This window comes from Phyllopteryx taeniolatus, chromosome 4, assembly GCF_024500385.1.
Source record: "Phyllopteryx taeniolatus isolate TA_2022b chromosome 4, UOR_Ptae_1.2, whole genome shotgun sequence".
Lineage (NCBI taxonomy): Eukaryota > Metazoa > Chordata > Actinopteri > Syngnathiformes > Syngnathidae > Phyllopteryx > Phyllopteryx taeniolatus.
In genome coordinates, this window is record NC_084505.1 from 18,376,788 (window position 1) to 18,395,726 (window position 18,939).

At 41.5% G+C, this 18,939-nt stretch overlaps 1 protein-coding gene across 3 annotated transcripts in view; it reads left to right on the plus strand.

The window, feature by feature from the left end:
- usp34 (ubiquitin specific peptidase 34) overlaps positions 1-18,939 on the plus strand; it is a 93,180-nt gene that overhangs the window by 43,932 nt on the left and 30,309 nt on the right. For all 3 annotated transcript variants that reach the window (XM_061770172.1, XM_061770173.1, XM_061770174.1), the window contains exons 33-49: positions 198-284; positions 372-572; positions 1,340-1,422; positions 2,093-2,133; positions 3,954-4,078; positions 8,370-8,522; positions 9,667-9,771; positions 10,948-11,003; positions 12,904-13,208; positions 13,492-13,655; positions 13,752-13,817; positions 14,564-14,710; positions 15,320-15,376; positions 15,499-15,576; positions 15,662-15,756; positions 16,085-16,257; positions 16,734-16,869. In XM_061770172.1, the coding sequence (XP_061626156.1) occupies positions 198-284; positions 372-572; positions 1,340-1,422; positions 2,093-2,133; positions 3,954-4,078; positions 8,370-8,522; positions 9,667-9,771; positions 10,948-11,003; positions 12,904-13,208; positions 13,492-13,655; positions 13,752-13,817; positions 14,564-14,710; positions 15,320-15,376; positions 15,499-15,576; positions 15,662-15,756; positions 16,085-16,257; positions 16,734-16,869 (2,072 nt within the window). The remainder of the gene's footprint in view (positions 1-197; positions 285-371; positions 573-1,339; positions 1,423-2,092; positions 2,134-3,953; positions 4,079-8,369; positions 8,523-9,666; positions 9,772-10,947; positions 11,004-12,903; positions 13,209-13,491; positions 13,656-13,751; positions 13,818-14,563; positions 14,711-15,319; positions 15,377-15,498; positions 15,577-15,661; positions 15,757-16,084; positions 16,258-16,733; positions 16,870-18,939) is intronic.

Sequence of the window (18,939 nt, forward strand, 5' to 3'; positions counted from 1 at the left end):
CCTTTTTTCATTTTCTGTTCTTCTTCCCCTTCCTTCTTTTTCCTTCCTCCTAATCTTTTTTTCTCCCTCATCTTCTCCTTCCCCTATTCTTCATTTTTTTTCTCTTCCTCCTACTTGTACTTTTGCTTCTGCTCACATTCTTCATGTCCTCTTCCTGTTATCCTCTTCTTTCCTTCTTCTTCCTCATGTTCTTCCAGTTTGTTTCATCTGGAGGCCTGCAGCAGCTCCTGGAGATCTTCAGCTCTGGCATCCTGGAGCCCAAAGATCAGGAATCCTGGACTGTGGTGAGCCGCGACCAGGAAGTCTTTTCTCTTCTCTTGTGACCCTAAACTTCCTATTGTATAATTGAACTTCCTGCGCGTTGTGTCCAGTGGCTGCTGGACTGCCTGGCCTGCCTGCTGAAGCTCATCTGCCAGTTTGCCGTGGACCCCGCCGACCTGGACCTGGCTTACCACGACGTCTTCTCCTGGTCCGGCCTCGTCGACGGGCAACGCAAGCGAGCCTGGCCCGGGAAGTCACGCAAGTCCGCCGTGGAGCATGGAAAAAGTCTGCACATCCCCAGACTCACGGAGGTGGCTAGAAAGAACACACATACAAAATACACGACACACCCACACGGAAACACAAAAATACACGCACGAAAAATGTACATAATGCACTCAACATACAAAAACACGCACGCCCAAATATATATATATATATATATATATATATATAGAAAAACACTTGCCTCATGTTCCCAAGCACTGTAGTTTGTTAATGATAAATATCTGTTGCCTGAGCATAAATAGCATATTTTAATATCAAAAGCATATTAAGTTCTGGTTCTCATGAACAAACAACTAACTATTGGCAGGTAAATCAAAGTACCTGTAATCTGACTAATATAAAAAGTAATGCATTAGATTACTTATGATGTCACCGGACTACATTTTTTGAGGGGTCACTGCTCACGCACAAACAGTAAAAACTACACACAAACTGTAAACAAACACTAGACACACAATTTCCATGCACACAAACATTTTCCAAAAACTCAACTAACCACACACAAAAACACACTTACACACAAAAAACACATACAAACACAGAAAACACCAAAAAAAAGCACAAAAAACTGTCACACAAATGTACACAAAAACAGATACATAAAACACACACACACTCACACAAAACACATTCAGACACAAAACACTCAAACACACACACACAAGTAAAGTAGACACAAACAAAAACACAGACACAATCAAAACACATAGTGGTGGGCGTCGTCGTCATGAAGTGTCTGCTTGTCCCGCTTCTTGATGTGTGTGCGCGTCTGTTGTTTTTCTCCCATCAGGTGTTCCTCAGTCTGGTCCAAGGAACCAACCTGATCGAACGTCTCATCAACGTAGCCTACACCTACGACAATTTAGCGCACAGGTGGGCAAATGCTGGTCACACCAGTAGGTACACATACTTGTACCATCTGATACGGTCTCGTTGACAAGAACTGCATGGTACACTGCAGTCCTGTAGGTGGCAGCAATGCATATACAAAGTGGGTGGCAAAGAACAACAAACAAAAGCAAAGAGGAGGGATTCATTTAATTTAATCTAAGAAACACAGATTAGATTTACTTTTACCATTCTATATTGAAACGACCATTAATATCATATTTAGCGGGATTAAAATAATAAACTAAGGATGCGCCGACACAGTTCATCTGTACTGGTACTCACACTCGTAAAAACACTCCGATACTACGACACCCGATACCACCCTGTCATAAACTGTACGTAGTATACAATGTCCTCCTCCTCCTGTAAAAAGGAGTGTTATATTTGAGTGTAACCTATGCCGTGTTCAATAAGTTTGTTTTTGAGCAATATGTGATTAAAATTAACTCACTTTTCATCAAACTTGCAAGACATGACGGCATTATCACATAGCCGTACTCTGTATGGTACTCAAATGTCCGTACTTGGTCTGGGAAAAGTGGTATCAGTCCATCCCTATAAAAATACTATACTGAATAGATAAAATTGCCATGTATTTTGTTGCCTCCTATCTCAGACTAAATTTGATACATATTTTTCTGTTTTTCTACAGAGTTCTGAAAGCCCAGTCGGATCACAGGTCTCGACATGAAGGTGAGCAGTGGTCTATTTTGGTAGATGTTTGTAGATGTGGTGGTACATGTTGGTAGTTGTCTCTAGATACAATATGTTGGTAGATGTAGTGGTATATGTTGGTAAAGTTTTGTAGCAATAGTGGTAGATGTTTTGTAGTTGTTTGTAGATATCTTGGTAGATGAGTTGGTAAATGTTGGTGGATGTAGTGGTAGATGTTTGGTAGCTGTGGTGCTAGCTGTTTGGTAGCTGTAGATATGGTGGTATATGTTGGTAGGTGTCTGGCGATACAGTATGTTGGTAGATATGGTGTTTGATGTTTGTGGATATGGTGGTAGATAAGGTGGTAAATGTTGGTAGGTGTTTGTAGATACATTATGTGGGTGGAATTAGTGGTAGATGTTGATAGGTATTGGTAGATATTTGTAGATGAGGTGGTAGATGTTTGGTAGATGTTCTTAGGCGTTTGTATATATAGTGGTAGATGTTTAGTAAATATGATGGAAAGTGTTTGTAGATGCAGTATGTTGGTAGATGTTGGGATATATTGGTAGAAATGGTGGTAGACGTAGCAATCGCGGTAGTTGTAGATATGTTGCTAGATGGAGTGGCAGCTGTCATTAGATATTGGTAGATGTTTGGAGATATATTGGTAGATGTTTGGTAGATATGATTGTAAATGTTGGTGGATGGTGGTAGATGTTTCTAGATATGGTGATACATTTTAGTAGGTGTTTGTAGATACGTCTGGTGGTAGATGTTGGTAGATCTGGTGGTTCATGTACACTATATAGCCAAAAGTATTCGCTCACCTGCCTTGACTTACATATGATCTGAAGTGACATCCCCTTCAAAAGCAATCGGGTTTAATATGACATTGGTCCTCCTTTTACAGGTGTAACAACTTTAACTCTTCTGAAAAGGCTTTCCGCAAGGTTCAGGTGTGTGTGTAGGGAATTTTTGACCATTCTTCCAGAAGCGCATTTGTGGAGTCACACAGTGACGTTGGACGAGAAGGCCTCGCTCTCAGTCTGCACTCTAATTCATCCCAAAGGTGTTCTATCGGGTTGGCGTCAGGACTCTGTTGAGGCCAGCCAAGTTCATCCACACCAAACTCTCTCATCTATGTCTTTATGAACCTTGCTTTGTCCATTGGTTCACAGTCATGTTGGAACAGGAAGGGGCCATCCCCAAACTGTTCCCGCAATGTTGGGAGGAATGAATTGTCCAAAAGCTCTTGGTATGCTGAAGCATTCAGTTATTTTCACTAGAACTAAGGAACCAATATTTTGGACAATTTCATGCTCCCAACTTTGTGGGAACAGTTCTTTCATTTCTAACATGGCCTTGCACCAGTGCACAAAGCAAGGTCCATAAAGACATGGGTGACAGAGTCTGGTTTGGATGAACTTGACTGGCATGCACAGAGTCCAGACCTTAATCTGATAGTACAACTTCGGGATGAATTAGAATGGAGAATTAGAGCCAGGCCTTCTCCTCCATCATCACTGTGTGACCTAACAGATGCGCTTATGGAGGAATGGTAAAAACAATTCCCATAAACACCACTCCTAAAACATTGTGGCCAGCCTTCCCAGAAGAGTTGAAGCTGTTATAGGGTGGGCCGACGCCATATTGAACCCTACGGATTCGGAATCGAATTAGGAATGTCACTTAAATTCATATGTGAGTCAAGGCAGGTGAGCGAATACTTTGGACATTATAGTGTATGTAGCAATGGTGATTGATGTTTTGTAGATGTTTGCAGATGGCGTTAGATGTTAGTAAATCTGGTGGTAGACATGTGGTAGCTGACTCAGAGCGTTTCCGTGTCCACCCAGTGACACACTACTCCATGTGGCTGCTGGTGAGCTGGGCCCACTGCTCGTCGTCCGTCAAATCCAGCCTGGCCGACAGCGAGCGTCTGCACGACTGGCTCAGGAAACTTACCCTGCTGGTGCCGGAGGTGAGAGTGCAACATCGCTGTTTGGGATGTTGTCTTCCTGCTCAAGCAGCTGCGTGCCTGCAAAATATACTATAATGCAAAAGGTTTTTCAGCAGAAAAACAATTACCCAAGTTAAGAAAAAATACAGTCCCCTCCAAAAGTATTGGAACGGCAAGGTCAATTCCTTTATTTTATTTTTTTCCCTTTATTATAGTCCATAAAGCTTTGTTCCAAAACTTTTGTGGCTCCCTTCCATTTTGTTTTGCTGATGAGTGGTATGGCCTGTATATTTCTTCTCAAAGTCTTCTTCGAACAGTGGATTGTGATACATTCACCCCTGCCCTGTGGAGGTTGCTAGTGATATCGCTGACTGTTGTTTTTGGGTGTTTATTTCCCCCCCCCCCCCCCCCCCCCCACAGCTCTCACCATGTTTCTGTCATCAACTGCTTTTGATACCCTTGGCCGACCTGTTCGATGTCTGTTGCGCAGTACACCAGTAGTTTTTCTTTTTCAGGACATTCCAGATTGTTGTATTGGCTATGCCCAATGTTTTTGCAATAGCTCTGATCGATTTTCCCTCTTCCATCAGCTTCAAAATGGTTTTCTTTTTTTCCCATAGACAGATCTCTGGTCTTCATGTTTGCTTAACAGCAAATGCAGTTTTCACAAGTGAAACCCAAAGTCAAAAACAAGCACTATCTAATGTTTAAGCAATCAATCTAAAAGGCAACACCTGAGCAACTAGAAAAACCCATCAGTCACATATTCTAATACTTTTGCTCACTTGAAAAGTGGGTGGCTTCAAACAAAAGGTGCTCTGTCATGAGTTACTTAATACATCTAGATGTAAATACCATGAAATAAAAGCTGGAATTCTGAACTTTTGTCTCATATTCATCTTTTGATCTGAAACCCAAATGTCTTCCGTATACAACAAAAACAAAGGAATTGACCTTGCCGTTCCAATAGTTTTAGAGGGGACTGTATATGGCTATGAAAGATCCTAAATTAAGAGCCGTTCAGGTGGCGAGAGAGCTGTGGGCTCTAAAAAGAGCATAACGCATTTTGCTACAGTGGGTATGGAAAGTATTCAGACCCCCTTAAATCGTTCACTCTTTGTTATATTGCAGCCATTTGCTAAAATCATTTAAGTTCATTTTTTTCCTTATTTACACACAACACACCATATTGACAGAATTTTTTTTTTTTTTTTTTACATTTTTGCAGATTTATTAAAAAAAGAAAAACAGAAATATCACACAGCCATAAATATTCAGACCCTTTGCTGTGACACTCATATATTTAACTCGGGTGCTGTCCATTTCTTCTGATCATCCTTGAGATTGTTCTACACCTTCATTGGAGTCCAACTGTGTTTGATTATACTGATTGGACTTGATTAGGAAAGCCACACACCTGTCTCTATATAAGACCTTACCTTAAATGAGAATCATGAGGTCAAAGGAACTGCATGAAGAGGTCAGAGACAGAATTGTGGCAAGGCACAGATCTGGCCAAGGTTATAAAAAAAATTCTGCTGCACTTAAGGTTTCTAAGAGCCCAACGGCCTCCATAATCCTTAAATGAAAGACATTTGGGACGACCAGAACCCTTCCTAGAGCTGGCCGTCCTGCCAAACTGAGCAACTGGGGGAGAAGAGCCTGCGTGAGAGAAGTAAAGAAGAACCCAAAAATCACTGGCTGAGATGCAGTCGGGAGATGGGAGAAAATTCTGCAAAGTCAACCATCACAGCAGCCCTCCACCAGTCGGGGCTTTATGGCAGAGTGGCCTGATGGAAGCCTCTCCTCAGTGCAAGACACGTGAAAGCCCGCATGGAGTTTGCTGAAGGACTCCAAGATGGTGAGAAATAAGATTCTCTCGTCTGATAAAACCAAGATAAAACTTTTTGGCCTTAATTCTAAGCAGTATGTGTGGAGAAAACCAGGCACTGCTCATCACCTGTCCAATACAGTCCCAACACTGAAGCATGGTGGTGGCAGCATCATGCTTTCGGGGTGTATTTCAGCTGCAGGGACAGGACGACGGGTTGCAATCGAAAGAAAGATGCATGTGGCCAAGTACAGGGATATCCTGGACAAAAACCTTCTCCAGACTCATCAGGACCTCAGACTGGGCTGAAGGTTCACCTTCCAACAAGACAATGATCCTAAGCACAGAGCTAAAATAACGAAGGAGTGGCTTCAGAACAACTCCGTGACTCTTGCATCATGGCTGTGTTAGCTCAAAAGGGTGCTTCTACTAAATACTGAGCAAAGGGTCTGAATACTTATGGCTGTGTGATATTTCAGTTTTTCTTTTTTAATAAATCTGCAAAAATTTCAACAACTCCGTTTTTTCTGTCAATATGGGATGCTGTGTGTACATTGAGGGGGGAAAATGAACTTAAAATGATTTTAGCAAATGGATGCAATATAACAGAGTGAAAAATTTAAGGGGGTCTGAATACTTTCCGTACCCACTGTAGCTACATGATTTAATGGAGTCACTGCACGCACCACTTCTGTATTTGGGGTGAGGTGTGTGGTCGCCAATCTAATGCATAATGATAACAATGACAGCATCAAACTCTTCAATCAATTCTACTCGTCTGCTGGAATTACGTCAGGTTACCATGAATGACGGACGTATCACCATTGTAATTGCTAATTATCCACTTCGATAAACAATCACAGCAATAAAGTGCTGTACATAAAGAGAGCATAAAGGTTTTCTACTGTATTTGTCATTGTATGGTGCAGCTACAACACAGTTGGGAAATTGAAAACAAACTAAAACCAATAATAAAAGAATTACTGTATAAGACAAGCATGTAGTACTGTCAGGATCAATGTTCTCACGGTTTGATTGTTTCTCGGTCCCTGGGAGTGAGACAGGGGCTTCGTGTCAGCAGCGTCTGACTGTGGATCGGCCGGCTGGAGCCAAGTAGCACCAAGCAGAGCGGATAAGGGAGGGACCTCAAAGGAGGACGGCGCTTCGACTCTTGTTGTTGCAATAGTGAAATCGTCTCGTGAATGTTAACTAGCCATTTCTTTGTTGTACCAGGTCACTGTTAAATGTGTTGAAATAAAAAGTTGAGTTGAATTGCTAAACATTACAGGCGGGCGCCACACCGCAGTGTTGGCTGGAAGCTCTTTTCCCTTCGTCTTTAAAAAGTCAAAACCTTTGTGACGAAATTTCCACCTGAAAATATACTAGCACCAAACTGTTGAATAAACCTATTACACAATCCCACGATATCATGTTAAAATGAGGTTACGGTCCTAGTAGCTTGAAACAGACGCACTCAGGAAACTCGTATGCTGCCTAATCTTTCCCCCGGGAATGCAAAATGCATATTGTGTTGCCGTGCATATGGTCCATTAAACATAAGAGAAAAAAAATCAGACAATACAAATGGATATATTTATGGATGTTTTCCTTTTTTTTTTCTTTACTAGTATATTTGGTATTCGAGTATTTCAAAAGTAATTAGATTACTTTCATACGCTGGTACTTGGATTATGTTACTGACTGCATTTTTGTTTTTCAAGCTAGTACATCGAATTTTTTTCTAAAGTAACCCTCCCAACCCTGCGTACAGAACACTTTAGATGACCAACTAAAGCAAAGTCCAAACATTGCGCAGTTAAAGATTAAGAAATATATATATATAGAAATTTGACTGCTGGGAGCTGGTCGGAGGAGGATGTTTACCTTATCTATTGTTTTCATCCTTTTTTTTTTGCCGGGTATTTACTTTCCCCATTTGGGTTGTTGTTTTCAGTTTTTCACACAGCAGAGTGAAGGGCATAAGTGCCACAAGTGATTTTATTTACGATTGTGGAAAAGGCCAGGGATTCGATAAGCACAGATTCTTCTCACTCCTTTTCCAATATGTATAATTATGCTTTTTGGCTATTTCTGTTTTTGTTGTTTTCAAATTTTATAGGTGAAGAGTAAAAAGAAATTGCATGTTATTGCATTTCCGTGCTCAAAATAAATACTTTCTTTTCAACTTGACCTTCGCCACATATTGGACCTCCACATTTCTCGACCGATTCAACCATTCTAACGTCAAATTGTTGAGCTCTTTCAGGATATCTTGGCAAGTGTTTTTCAAACTCCCCAAATTCCCATAGTTTTAGTAGTTAGTAATTCCCAAATTAATGGATGTTTGAAAATGACTGTTTTTTTTTTCTCTTCACATTGCACACCATTTTAGTCCAGCTTGAGCTCTTCAGCATTACTCTCAATTTCTACAGAAATGTTTTCTCTTTGCTATTATGGCGGTAATATTTGATTTGCTTTCAGCCAGCGGTGCGTCACGAGGCATGCAATGGCCTCTACAAGCTGTCCCTGTCGGGCCTGGAGGGCGGAGAGTCCATCAATAGATCTTTTCTGCTGCTCGCCGCATCCACGCTGCTCAAGTTCCTGCCCGACGCGCAAGCTGTGAAGCCTCTGCGGGTACGCACGCTCGGTCGGGCCTTTCTATACCCTCCCAAAAAGCAAAACCAAGACTATGGATAAGCAAAGATCTAATACATAATCAACTTATAACATTAATAGCAAACAACTATCAAGACTGAATTTGCAGCACAATCTGCATTGACGGAGAAAGTGTCCCAAAAATTATTTTTTTTTTATTGTTATCTCTGTATGTTTGTATAAAGTACATGATTATAGAGTGCCATTTTTGTCTTTAAAAATTCTTTTTGGGGAAGTTGGAACGGATTAATGGTATGTACGTTCATTTCAATATACTACCCACCCTCAAGGACCTACACTGGCAGATTAATGCGGAAAGCCAGGAGAATCATAAAGGACCCCTCTTAACCCAGACACTCACTTTTCGCCACACTCCCCTCTGGAAAATGCTCCAGGACGTTAAAGTGTAGTACCAAGAGGCTTAAAAACAACTTCTGCCCCCCAATAGCAAGAACTAGTGACTACACCCTCGCCCCGCATCCTCTTCACACGTTTTAAGTGCAATCTAATGCAAGACTGTAATATTGTCTGATTGTAATCTGTGCAATAACCGAACACCATATATAATATGGTCCTTCCCCCAAATGTAAACTGTATATTCTGTAAATAAGTGTTTTTTTGATCACTGTCTGTCTCTATGTCTACTTCTTTGTTTACCGCTTTGCTGCAAATTGGAAGATGCCGAACTGATTTTCATTGTTCCTGTGACAGTGACACTAAAGCTCTATTTTATTCTATTCTATTGATCTATTATTGTTTAATTCCTTGTCACTTGTGTAGTTATTTACATACGTGTTGTTTCATGTGTTGCGTGAATGTAAACACAGAACGGAAATAGATGCTTCAATATTGCCACATACATACTGTACATATGGGTCATTCTCATATAATTTGATCAATAACAGTCAAAACACTCGGATTTAGCAATTATTTTTTTTAAGCCGCCTAAACACAATGGGCCATGTCTTTACTGTTATTGATCAAATTATCTGAAAATGACCCATATAGGCATTAAATTGGGTCTACTTAGTCTGGGTCAATCCAGACTAAGTAGTCCGCTACTCTAAAAATCTAAAATTAATGTGATGATGATGATGCATATAATAGTGTGTTTTGTGTTCAGATGGAGGACTACGAGGAGGAGCCCCTCCTAAGAAGCGGCTGCAAAGAATACTTTTGGCTGCTGTGTAAGCTCATCGACAACATCCACGTCAAAGACGCCAGTCAGGTGTGACCTGGTTTCAAACCGTACACATTGTTCAAGGGCTGGCCACTAACAATAACTCACATTTTTTTGTCACAAAAAACAGATTTACGATTAAAATTTTTGATGATTGTGAAAGGTTCTTTGCTGCATGTGAGTTTTTTGGTGTGTTTTTTTTTTTTTTTTGGTGAGTGTGAATGTTTTTATGGGGTATGGAAGAGGTTCTTGTGAAATGTTTGGGTGAGTGAGAGATTTTAATAATAATGGGGGCACGATGGACAACTAGTTAGCACATCTGCCTCACAGTTCTGAGAACCTGGGTTCAAATCCGGCCTCGCCTGTGTTGAGTTTCTATGTTCTCCCCGTGCCTTCATGGGTTTTCCCCGGTTTCCTCCCACATCCCAAAAACACGCATTGTAGGTTGATCGACGACTCTTAAATTGCCCGTAGGTGTGAATGTGAGTGCGAATGGTTGTTTGTTTATATGTACCCTGTGATTGGCTGGCGACCAGTTCAGGGTGTAGCCCGCCTCTTGCCCGAAGATAGCTAGGATAGGCTCCAGCACGCCCGCAACCCTAGTGAGGATAGCCGGTACAGAAAATGGATGGATAATAATAATAATGCATACCACTTGTATAGTACATTTTGTGTGAGAGAGTTTTTTTGGTGAGTGTGAAGGTTCATTTGGTGTATGTGAGGTTTTTTTTTTTTTTTTTTTTTTTTGTATGAGAATTTTAGGTCTCTTTGTCACCTCATAACCCCCACGTCTCAAGGTCTTTTCTGACGTAGCATTGTACAGGTGAGACAATGCGACCTTGGCAAAATATTTGCGCCATAGATGCACATAGATGCTCGGGTCAAAAGTTTCCAACTTCTGGTTGAATGACTGGTTTTGTTGCATATAAATGTCCACCGTGTCTTGGGCAATGTTCAGCATGATTGCCTTCGGCTGGGCTCGTTTCGCAAAAAATCTTCACAGCTTCTTTGTTAGTGTAAGCACTGCACATCAGCGAGGAGACACTTTCAACAAGGGACATTTATTTTTCTGTGCAATAAAAATGAATTAATGGCTAAACTGATAAATGGCCCTGCCGACATTGAGCTGAGATACACACACACACGGTGACTGTTTGTTTCTGCTGGCTAGCATTGTTGGTGTATCTGAACTCTCCCTCTCTGTCGCTGGCGGGCTCTGTGCAGACCACCCTGCTGGACCTGGACGCCTTGGCGCGACACCTGGCGGACTGCATACGAAGGTGGGCGCACACGCTCATTACGTACATACTGCTATACGCAGGACGTCACGTGTCCAAACCCGGAAAACAGGTTTGGGCACTTGCTGTGTATGCTGTGCTAAGGAGCATGACTATGGTTTGATGACATGATTGTTTTACACTTTATGGCTGGTATCTTCAGACAAAAGTTAAATACATGGACCGGTATATCATTTATTTACAGAGGTGGTTAGAGTAGCCAAATATTGTATTCAAGTAAGAGTACTGTTACTTTAGAATACTGTGACTCAAGTAAAAGCAAAAAGTAGTCTTCCAATTAATTACTTGAGTAAGAGTAAGAAAGTATTCAGTGAAAAAATACTCAAGTACTGAGTAACTAGTGAGTAACTTCTGATTTATTTTTTTAAATCAGAGCATGAATAGCAAATAAAATAAAAATAAATAGAATATGAATGTACAAATTCTGATGTTGCTGAAAAATATCACAATCTAAAACAATAAAACATTTATAAAATATTTGTAAAATAAAAAATTAAGGCAAATTCAGCTCCAAGAAATGGTCTTATACTGTATTGTTTATGATTGTTCAACAGCACAATACTGTAGGCTCACCAGGCAGATTACAAAAGCAGGAGCAAGGCTGCAGTGGATATGAAAAGTATACGCACCTCTGTTCAACTGCCAGTTTATTGTGTTGTAAAATAATTTTGACCAAGATAAATCATTTTAAAACCTTTTCCATCGTTAATGTGACCTAGAACTCAACTGATTTATTTTTGTCATTTTTTTAAGAGCGGAGGTGAAAAACAACTGAAATCAACTTTCATGTGATTGTTGCAGTTTACTTCTTGACATTGTCTTATTTTTTTATTCAGTGCTATTTTGCCACATAAAAATGACACCTCAAACATCGAATCACAGAAAGGACGCAGTCATTATGTAAAATAGTCTTTCGGTTATTGCAGGTTATCATGTTCCAGAACCCCTTGCGATAGACACAAGTCTGAAAAGTTGTGGCCATATATTTATTTTATCTTTTAAATATATTTTAAAGCTTTATGACCCTCCCCGCATTCTTATGAACCTTTCCCATACTCTTATAAATGCTTCCTTTTAGGGCTAGCTATCAAATAGTTTAAGAACCAATTGAGTAATCGCATAAAAACTGATTTTGTATAATACCAATGCAAAATATACACGTTAGCTGCAGGTATTATTTATTTATTTTTTATGTTCTACACTGTAGTTTCTGTGACTGATTGTGTCCGGCTTTCAAAGGTGGGGCCTGGCTTGGTGAGTGACATGAGAATCAGCAAATGAGAGTGACAAGTGGCACAGGATAGCAGCTGGCTGTCAACTGGCTAACTGCCAGCCAGTCTACATGTTAAGTGCCTCTGGGTGAACGTTAGTTGTGGCCATGCAGCTAGCATATGAATGTGCTTATTATATGTTTGTTTAGTAAAGTGATTTAAGATTGAATTAGTTTGTTTTAACTAGCAATGCTAGTCGCCATTGACACATGCTAGCATGCAGTTGTGTAAGACGGTTCTGCTTCGCTGTAGACACCTTGCACTTTCTTTTTTTTTTTTTTTTTTTTAAGGGTGAAATGATCCCAAACGTCGGACATTTTCTGTATTTTACGCACTCTTTCTTGCTGGCTCGTGCTTATTGCTACGTGAGTCAGCAGTAACCTTAGCCCTTGTGGAAAAATGATCACCGCAAAATCCTGTGATATAGCGAAAAATCCGCAATGTACGATTTCAAAAATCAGCGATACAGTGAGGCCGCAAAAAAGTGAACCACGATATAGTTAGGGATGACTGTACTGTTAAAAAGTACAAGGTAATAAGAATAAAACGTAAATGATGATGATGAGAAGAAAGCGAGTGCCAGGTCACCCACCGGCAAGTTTGTCTTGCAGCCGTGAGATGTTGGACCAGCAGGATGGAAGCATTGAGGACGACGGCCTGACGGGTTTGCTACGCCTGGCCACCAGTGTCCTCAAGCACAAGCCCCCGTTCAAGTTCTCGCGCGAGGGCCAGGACTTCCTCCGCGACGTGCACAACCTCCTCTTCTTGCTGCCCAGCCTGGCTGACCGGGCGCAGCCCAAGTGCAAGTCGCACGCCGCCCGTGCTGCCGCCTACGACCTCCTGGTGGAGACGGTCAAAGGCTCTGCGGACAACTACCGCCTGCTGCACAACTGGGTCATGTCGCAGCACATGCAGGGTGAGACTGCACATGATGCTCTTTTTTCCCCCCACAAAAATGCTATTTAAATTAATTTTTTTCTACATACCTGATTTCTGGTTTTAATTATTTCCCCCTACAAAAATCTGATTTTCAATTTTAATTATTTCACAAAAATCTAATGTTGAATATTTTTCTTCACAAAAATCAAATTTTAATCAGTTTTCCAAAATTCCGTTTTGAGAAAAAATTGATTTACCGATTTTAATTATTTTTCCCAAAAACTTTGGGCCTTGACGATCACATTTGCTCTCACGCTTAGCCTCTCACGCTCCATACAAGTGGGACTACTGGCCTCACGACGACGTGCGTGCAGAGTGTCGCTTCGTGGGCCTCACCAATCTGGGCGCCACCTGCTACCTGGCATCTACCATCCAGCAGCTCTACATGATCCCTGAGGCCCGCCAGGCCATCTTCACAGCCAAGGTCAGCCGGCTCCTCCTCCTCCTCCTCCTCGTCATCATTAGGAAATTAAGTATACATCAAGTTCTCTTAAGTTTCCATTTGTGTTAATGTGTGCAGTATGCTGAGGATATCAAACACAAGACGACGCTGCTGGAGCTGCAGAAAATGTTTACGTACCTGATGGTGAGGTTTACACATCATGATGGTTTTAATGCAGCAAAGTGAACAAAACAATAACATGGAAAAATGTACATACATATTTATAACATCAGCACCCAGTGTGTCACCATCCACAATACTGTATGATGATACGGTCCGACCAATTAATCGGCTGGCTGATTTAATAGGCCGACATTAGCCCTTTTCAAATCTGCAAAAGTCGGACGATTATTTATTTATTTTTTAATACATTAACACATTACAACATAAGACAAATATATTATTCAGACAAACATAAGTCCTTTTCCATCCAATTGTTTTTTTGTTTTTTTTCAGATTTATTCATAACGTTTCAAAATGTCCATGTCTGTGACATGGATTAAGGTTGACATCTGTGTGGTTTGTCATTTGAAAACAAAAGCATTTGAATACCAAAACAGCTTGCAAATGACAGGATTGGAAATCGCTGACAGTGTGACGTAGTTTTGGTAATTATATTCATGTTATACCCGCCCACTCAACTCAACTGATCGCCAACATAGCATTTTCCAGTTTGAAGCGAGCCTCAGCTGCTGCAAGCCATAAAATGACACGCTATAAAGTATACATATGTTGGGTTTTACAAAAATACTTATTCTAACTTTTAATGTAACTGGTGGAGGAAATAGCAAAGCTTGCATTCATTGTCGCCAGCGATGATCATCGCGGCAATTGCTATTGCCACACGAGTGGTCAACTTGCTGTGTGTGTGTGTGTGTGTGTGGGCGCAGGAGAGCGAGAGGAAGGCGTACAACCCGCGACCATTCTGTAAGACGTACACAATGGACAAACAGCCGCTCAACACGGGAGAGCAGAAGGACATGACGGAGTTTTTCACCGACCTCATCACCAAGATCGAGGAGATGTCACATGAGCTGGTAATACTCTCCTTGTTCATCCTCTTGCTTCTCTTCCTCCATCTTTTCCATCCTCTTTGACCTCCTTTTTCTTCTTCCTCCTCCTCTTCTTCCTCTTTTCCCCTTATTCATTCTTCCTCTTCTAACATCTCCTCTTCCTCACTCCTGCGTCTCCTTTCATTCTACTCAGTTTTCCTCTTGATCCTCCTTTTTTCTGTTCTTTCCTCTTCTACACCACCTCCTCCCCCGCTTTCTCCGCTCCACCCCCCCCCACACTCTTTTTCCTCCTTTCTCCTCCTCATCCTCTTCCATCTCTTTATTCCCCTCCTCTTCTTTCTCCTCCTCCTCTTCATCTTCCTGTCTTGGCCAGGACCCCCTTGCAAATGAGATTTTGAATCTCAATTGGAGTATTTTGTGGTTTTATCAAGGCTACATTTAAAAGCCTTAATTTATTTTTTTTAAATCTTGCTTCTCATCCTCTTCCTCATCCTTTCTCCTTTTCCCCCTGCTCCTCTGCAACCTTTTCCTACTGCTCTTCTTCCATCATCCCCTCGTTCTCCTCGTCCTCCTCATCTTCCTCCTCTACACGTCACTTGACTGTTGAACATCTGCCTGAAAATGTTTCCACAGAAGAACACGGTGAAGACTTTGTTTGGAGGCGTCATCACCAACAACGTTGTTTCCCTGGTCAGTTCGACATCATTATCAGTACATAAATATTTCATTGTAAACAAAAAAATGTGTCGCACACGTTAGCGATGTCGCAAGCAATTCCGAGTATCATTTTGCTGTCGTTTGCCCTCTGGCAGGACTGCGACCACGTGAGTCAGACGGCCGAGGAGTTCTACACGGTCAGGTGTCAAGTGGCCGACATGAAGAACATCTACGTGAGCGCGCCACCATTGACACAAACGCAACGAGCACACGCACGCCACTTGTTGACCTTGATGATGTGTTTGTGTGCATGCTCAGGAGTCTCTGGACGAGGTGACCATCAAGGACACACTGGAGGGGGACAACATGTACACTTGCTCACACTGCGGGAAGAAGGTCCGCGCAGAGAAAAGGTCCGCAAGAAGCCTTTAAATGACACTTTCGAGAATATTTTTGCTTCTTATTGACGTCTGTGAAGTGAATTTTCGTCAAAATACCCCAAGGATTACTGCGGCCCAATTTATCAAGATTGCTGGAATATTCATTGCATTCATTTTCCAGTTCCCCCCCCGTAAAATTTGTTAATTAAAATGTATTCTTTTTTTAAAATTAATTGATATCATTAAATAATTGGTATATTTTGGGGGGTTTGGAGAGACTATAAATGAGCCAGCTGGTGACATGACAAGTGTTCCAAATTACGAACGTGTGTGTGTGTGTGTGTGTGTGCGGTATGCGCAGGGCCTGTTTCAAGAAGCTTCCCGGTATCCTGAGTTTCAACACCATGCGCTATACTTTCAACATGGTCACCATGATGAAGGAGAAGGTCAACACACATTTCTCCTTCCCACTGCGCCTCGACATGACGCCCTACACCGAGCACTTCCTCATGGCCAAAGGAGAGCGCAAAGAGGGTGCGTGTGTTTTTGCGTATGGTAATGAAGCATATATTTCATGCGTTTTAGATTTTTAACGTGACGTTTTGTCTTTGTGTGTGTGTGTGTGTGTGTGTGTGTGTATGTGTGTGTGTTTCTGTGATGTTTGTGTATGCATGCATGTTGTTTTGTGATTTTTTTGTTTGTGTGTATTGTCTGTTTTTGTGCGTTTGTCAATGTGTATGTTTTTGTGTATTTGTGCATGTTTGTGTGTACATGCATGCTTTATGTGCGTGAACATGCGTTTTGTGTCTGCATGACTGGATTGTGTCTGTATGCTTGTGTGTTTCTGTATGTTTGTGTTTTTTGTGATTTTTGTGTCTGTCAATATCTTGCTTTTGTATGTTCGTGTGTGAATGTGTATTTGTCTTGTTTTTTATTTTGTCTGTGCATTTTGTGTGTATGCTTGTGTGTGTTTTTGCTTGTTTGTTTTGTGTGACGTATTGCTGTTTAAGACGAGTCCAAGACATCTGAAAGTTCCGAATACGACTTAATCGGTGTGACAGTGCACACTGGCACGGCGGACGGTGGCCATTACTACAGCTTCATACGAGACATCGTCAACCCTCACGCTTACAAGAACAACAAGTGGTGAGGATCGCATCGCACACACACACACACACAAGCTGTGTTTGGAATCATTAATAGGGATTTTATACAGTCGAGTATATAGTTGATTGGCTAAATCCCTTTTTTAGTGATTAGAGCGTAGGGAATGAGTGAATGATTCCGAACGTAACGGCATTCAGAAACATTCGCTCATTCCCTGCTCCCTAATCACTGTAGAGATTTTTGTACAGTGGACTATATAATTGAGTCTTGAGCTGAAACGATGAATCAAATACTCCCCAATCATTACATAGGGATTTTTATATAGTGGACTATACAGTTGACTTTTGGGCTAAAACCATTACTCGAATATACTCACTAAGACTTCAGTCTACTATGTACTGTACTTCATCCATCCATCCATTTTCCGTACTGCTTATCCTCACTCGGGTCGCTTGCATGCTGGAGCCCATTCTAGCTATCTTCGGCCGAGAGGCAGGTTACACCCTGAACCGGTCGCCAGCCAATCGCCGGGCGCATTTAAACAAACAACCATTCGCACTCACATTCACACCTAAGGGCAATTTAAAATCTTCAATCAATCTACCATGCGTGTTTTGGGGATGTGGGAGGAAACCGGAGTACCCGGAAAAAACCCATGCAGGCATGGGGAGAACATGCAAACTCCACACAGTGGTCGCCGGGATTTGAACCCCGGTCCTCAGCTAACCAGTCGTCTACCGTACCGCCACTGCTGTAGTTCACTTGATAAAAATTCCTATATAGTGATTAAATAGTTGTTGTTTTTTTTAACCTGTCCTGTTCAGCTGCATGGCCTTGCAGAATGGTGGATCTTGGATGCCTTTTGTGTTGGAAGAGTTTTGTTGTGCAACAGGGGAGTTTGAAATACTCTCTCTGCTTATTTTTAAATGTTTTAATTATTCCGATGTTTATTGAAAATGCAGTCAGACAGAAAAGGGTTTTAGTTGACAGACAGAGTGGACAAGGAGAATAGAGGTGCGAACCACAGCAGAACAATAGTTAGTCTAGATATTTGAGCACAAGTAACGTTACGACAGTCAAATCGTGTTCTTATTTGTGGATGGGGGGGACACACACCCGGTGAGGACATACAATAATTAACCAAGATAACGAGATGTGAGAAGACAGAAAAGGAAATATTTGGTTGCACACCCATTGGCAGCGATGACAACCTCCAAATGTTTCTTGCATCCATCTATAAGCGTTTAGCACTTCTCAGGAGGTATTTTCTCCCACTCTTTCTTTGCAATTTGTACAAGCTCTTGAACAAGTAAGTTCTCTTTTGCAATGGCAGACTTCAGCTCCCCCCCCCCCCCCCCCCCCCCCCCCCAAAGATTTTCAATTGGATTTAGATAAGGACTCATTGCTGGCCATTTTAAAACCGCTTTGTGTGTTTGGCTGGAGGATGCATGAGCTTCGCCTCAAACCAAATCTTGTTACGCTGGGCTAGACATTTCGCTCTAAAATCTCTTGATAATTTTCTGATTTCATGATACCAGTGATACAGTCAAGGCCTCCAGTACCAGATTTAACTAAGCAGCCCCACAGCATTATGGATCCTCCACCATGCTTGACTGTTGGCAGGATGTTCTTTTCCTTAAACATAGTGTTTGTGTGAATTGCCAAAAAGCGCTTTTTGTTTCATCTGTCCATAAAGTGCTTATCTTTTGCTCTTTTGTATCAAACACAAGTTCTCTATAGAAAAATGTTTCACTTGATTCATTTTCTTGAGGAGATATTCCACATTTAGTACTTCAACTTCTTCGGTGCCAATAATGGTGAGGAGGATTGTGTATGCACTACATATTCCAACAGAACTACAAAATGGCTAACTCACCATACAGGGGAGGCCCGCACATTGGCGGTTTGGATTTTACCTATCCACATTTTTGTTTTTTCGGAACCTAGCGCCCGTTATTTGCCTAAAATTGACCTATTTGCTGTTTTTGTGCTTAGGTCAAAGCAATAAAAGTATTACTTTGGCACCGCCTTGCGGTGTCTTGGTGTTAGTTCTAATTTAGATGAACATAGTGCTTTGCCGCCCTTTTTGGCATCTATAGGCAATTCCAA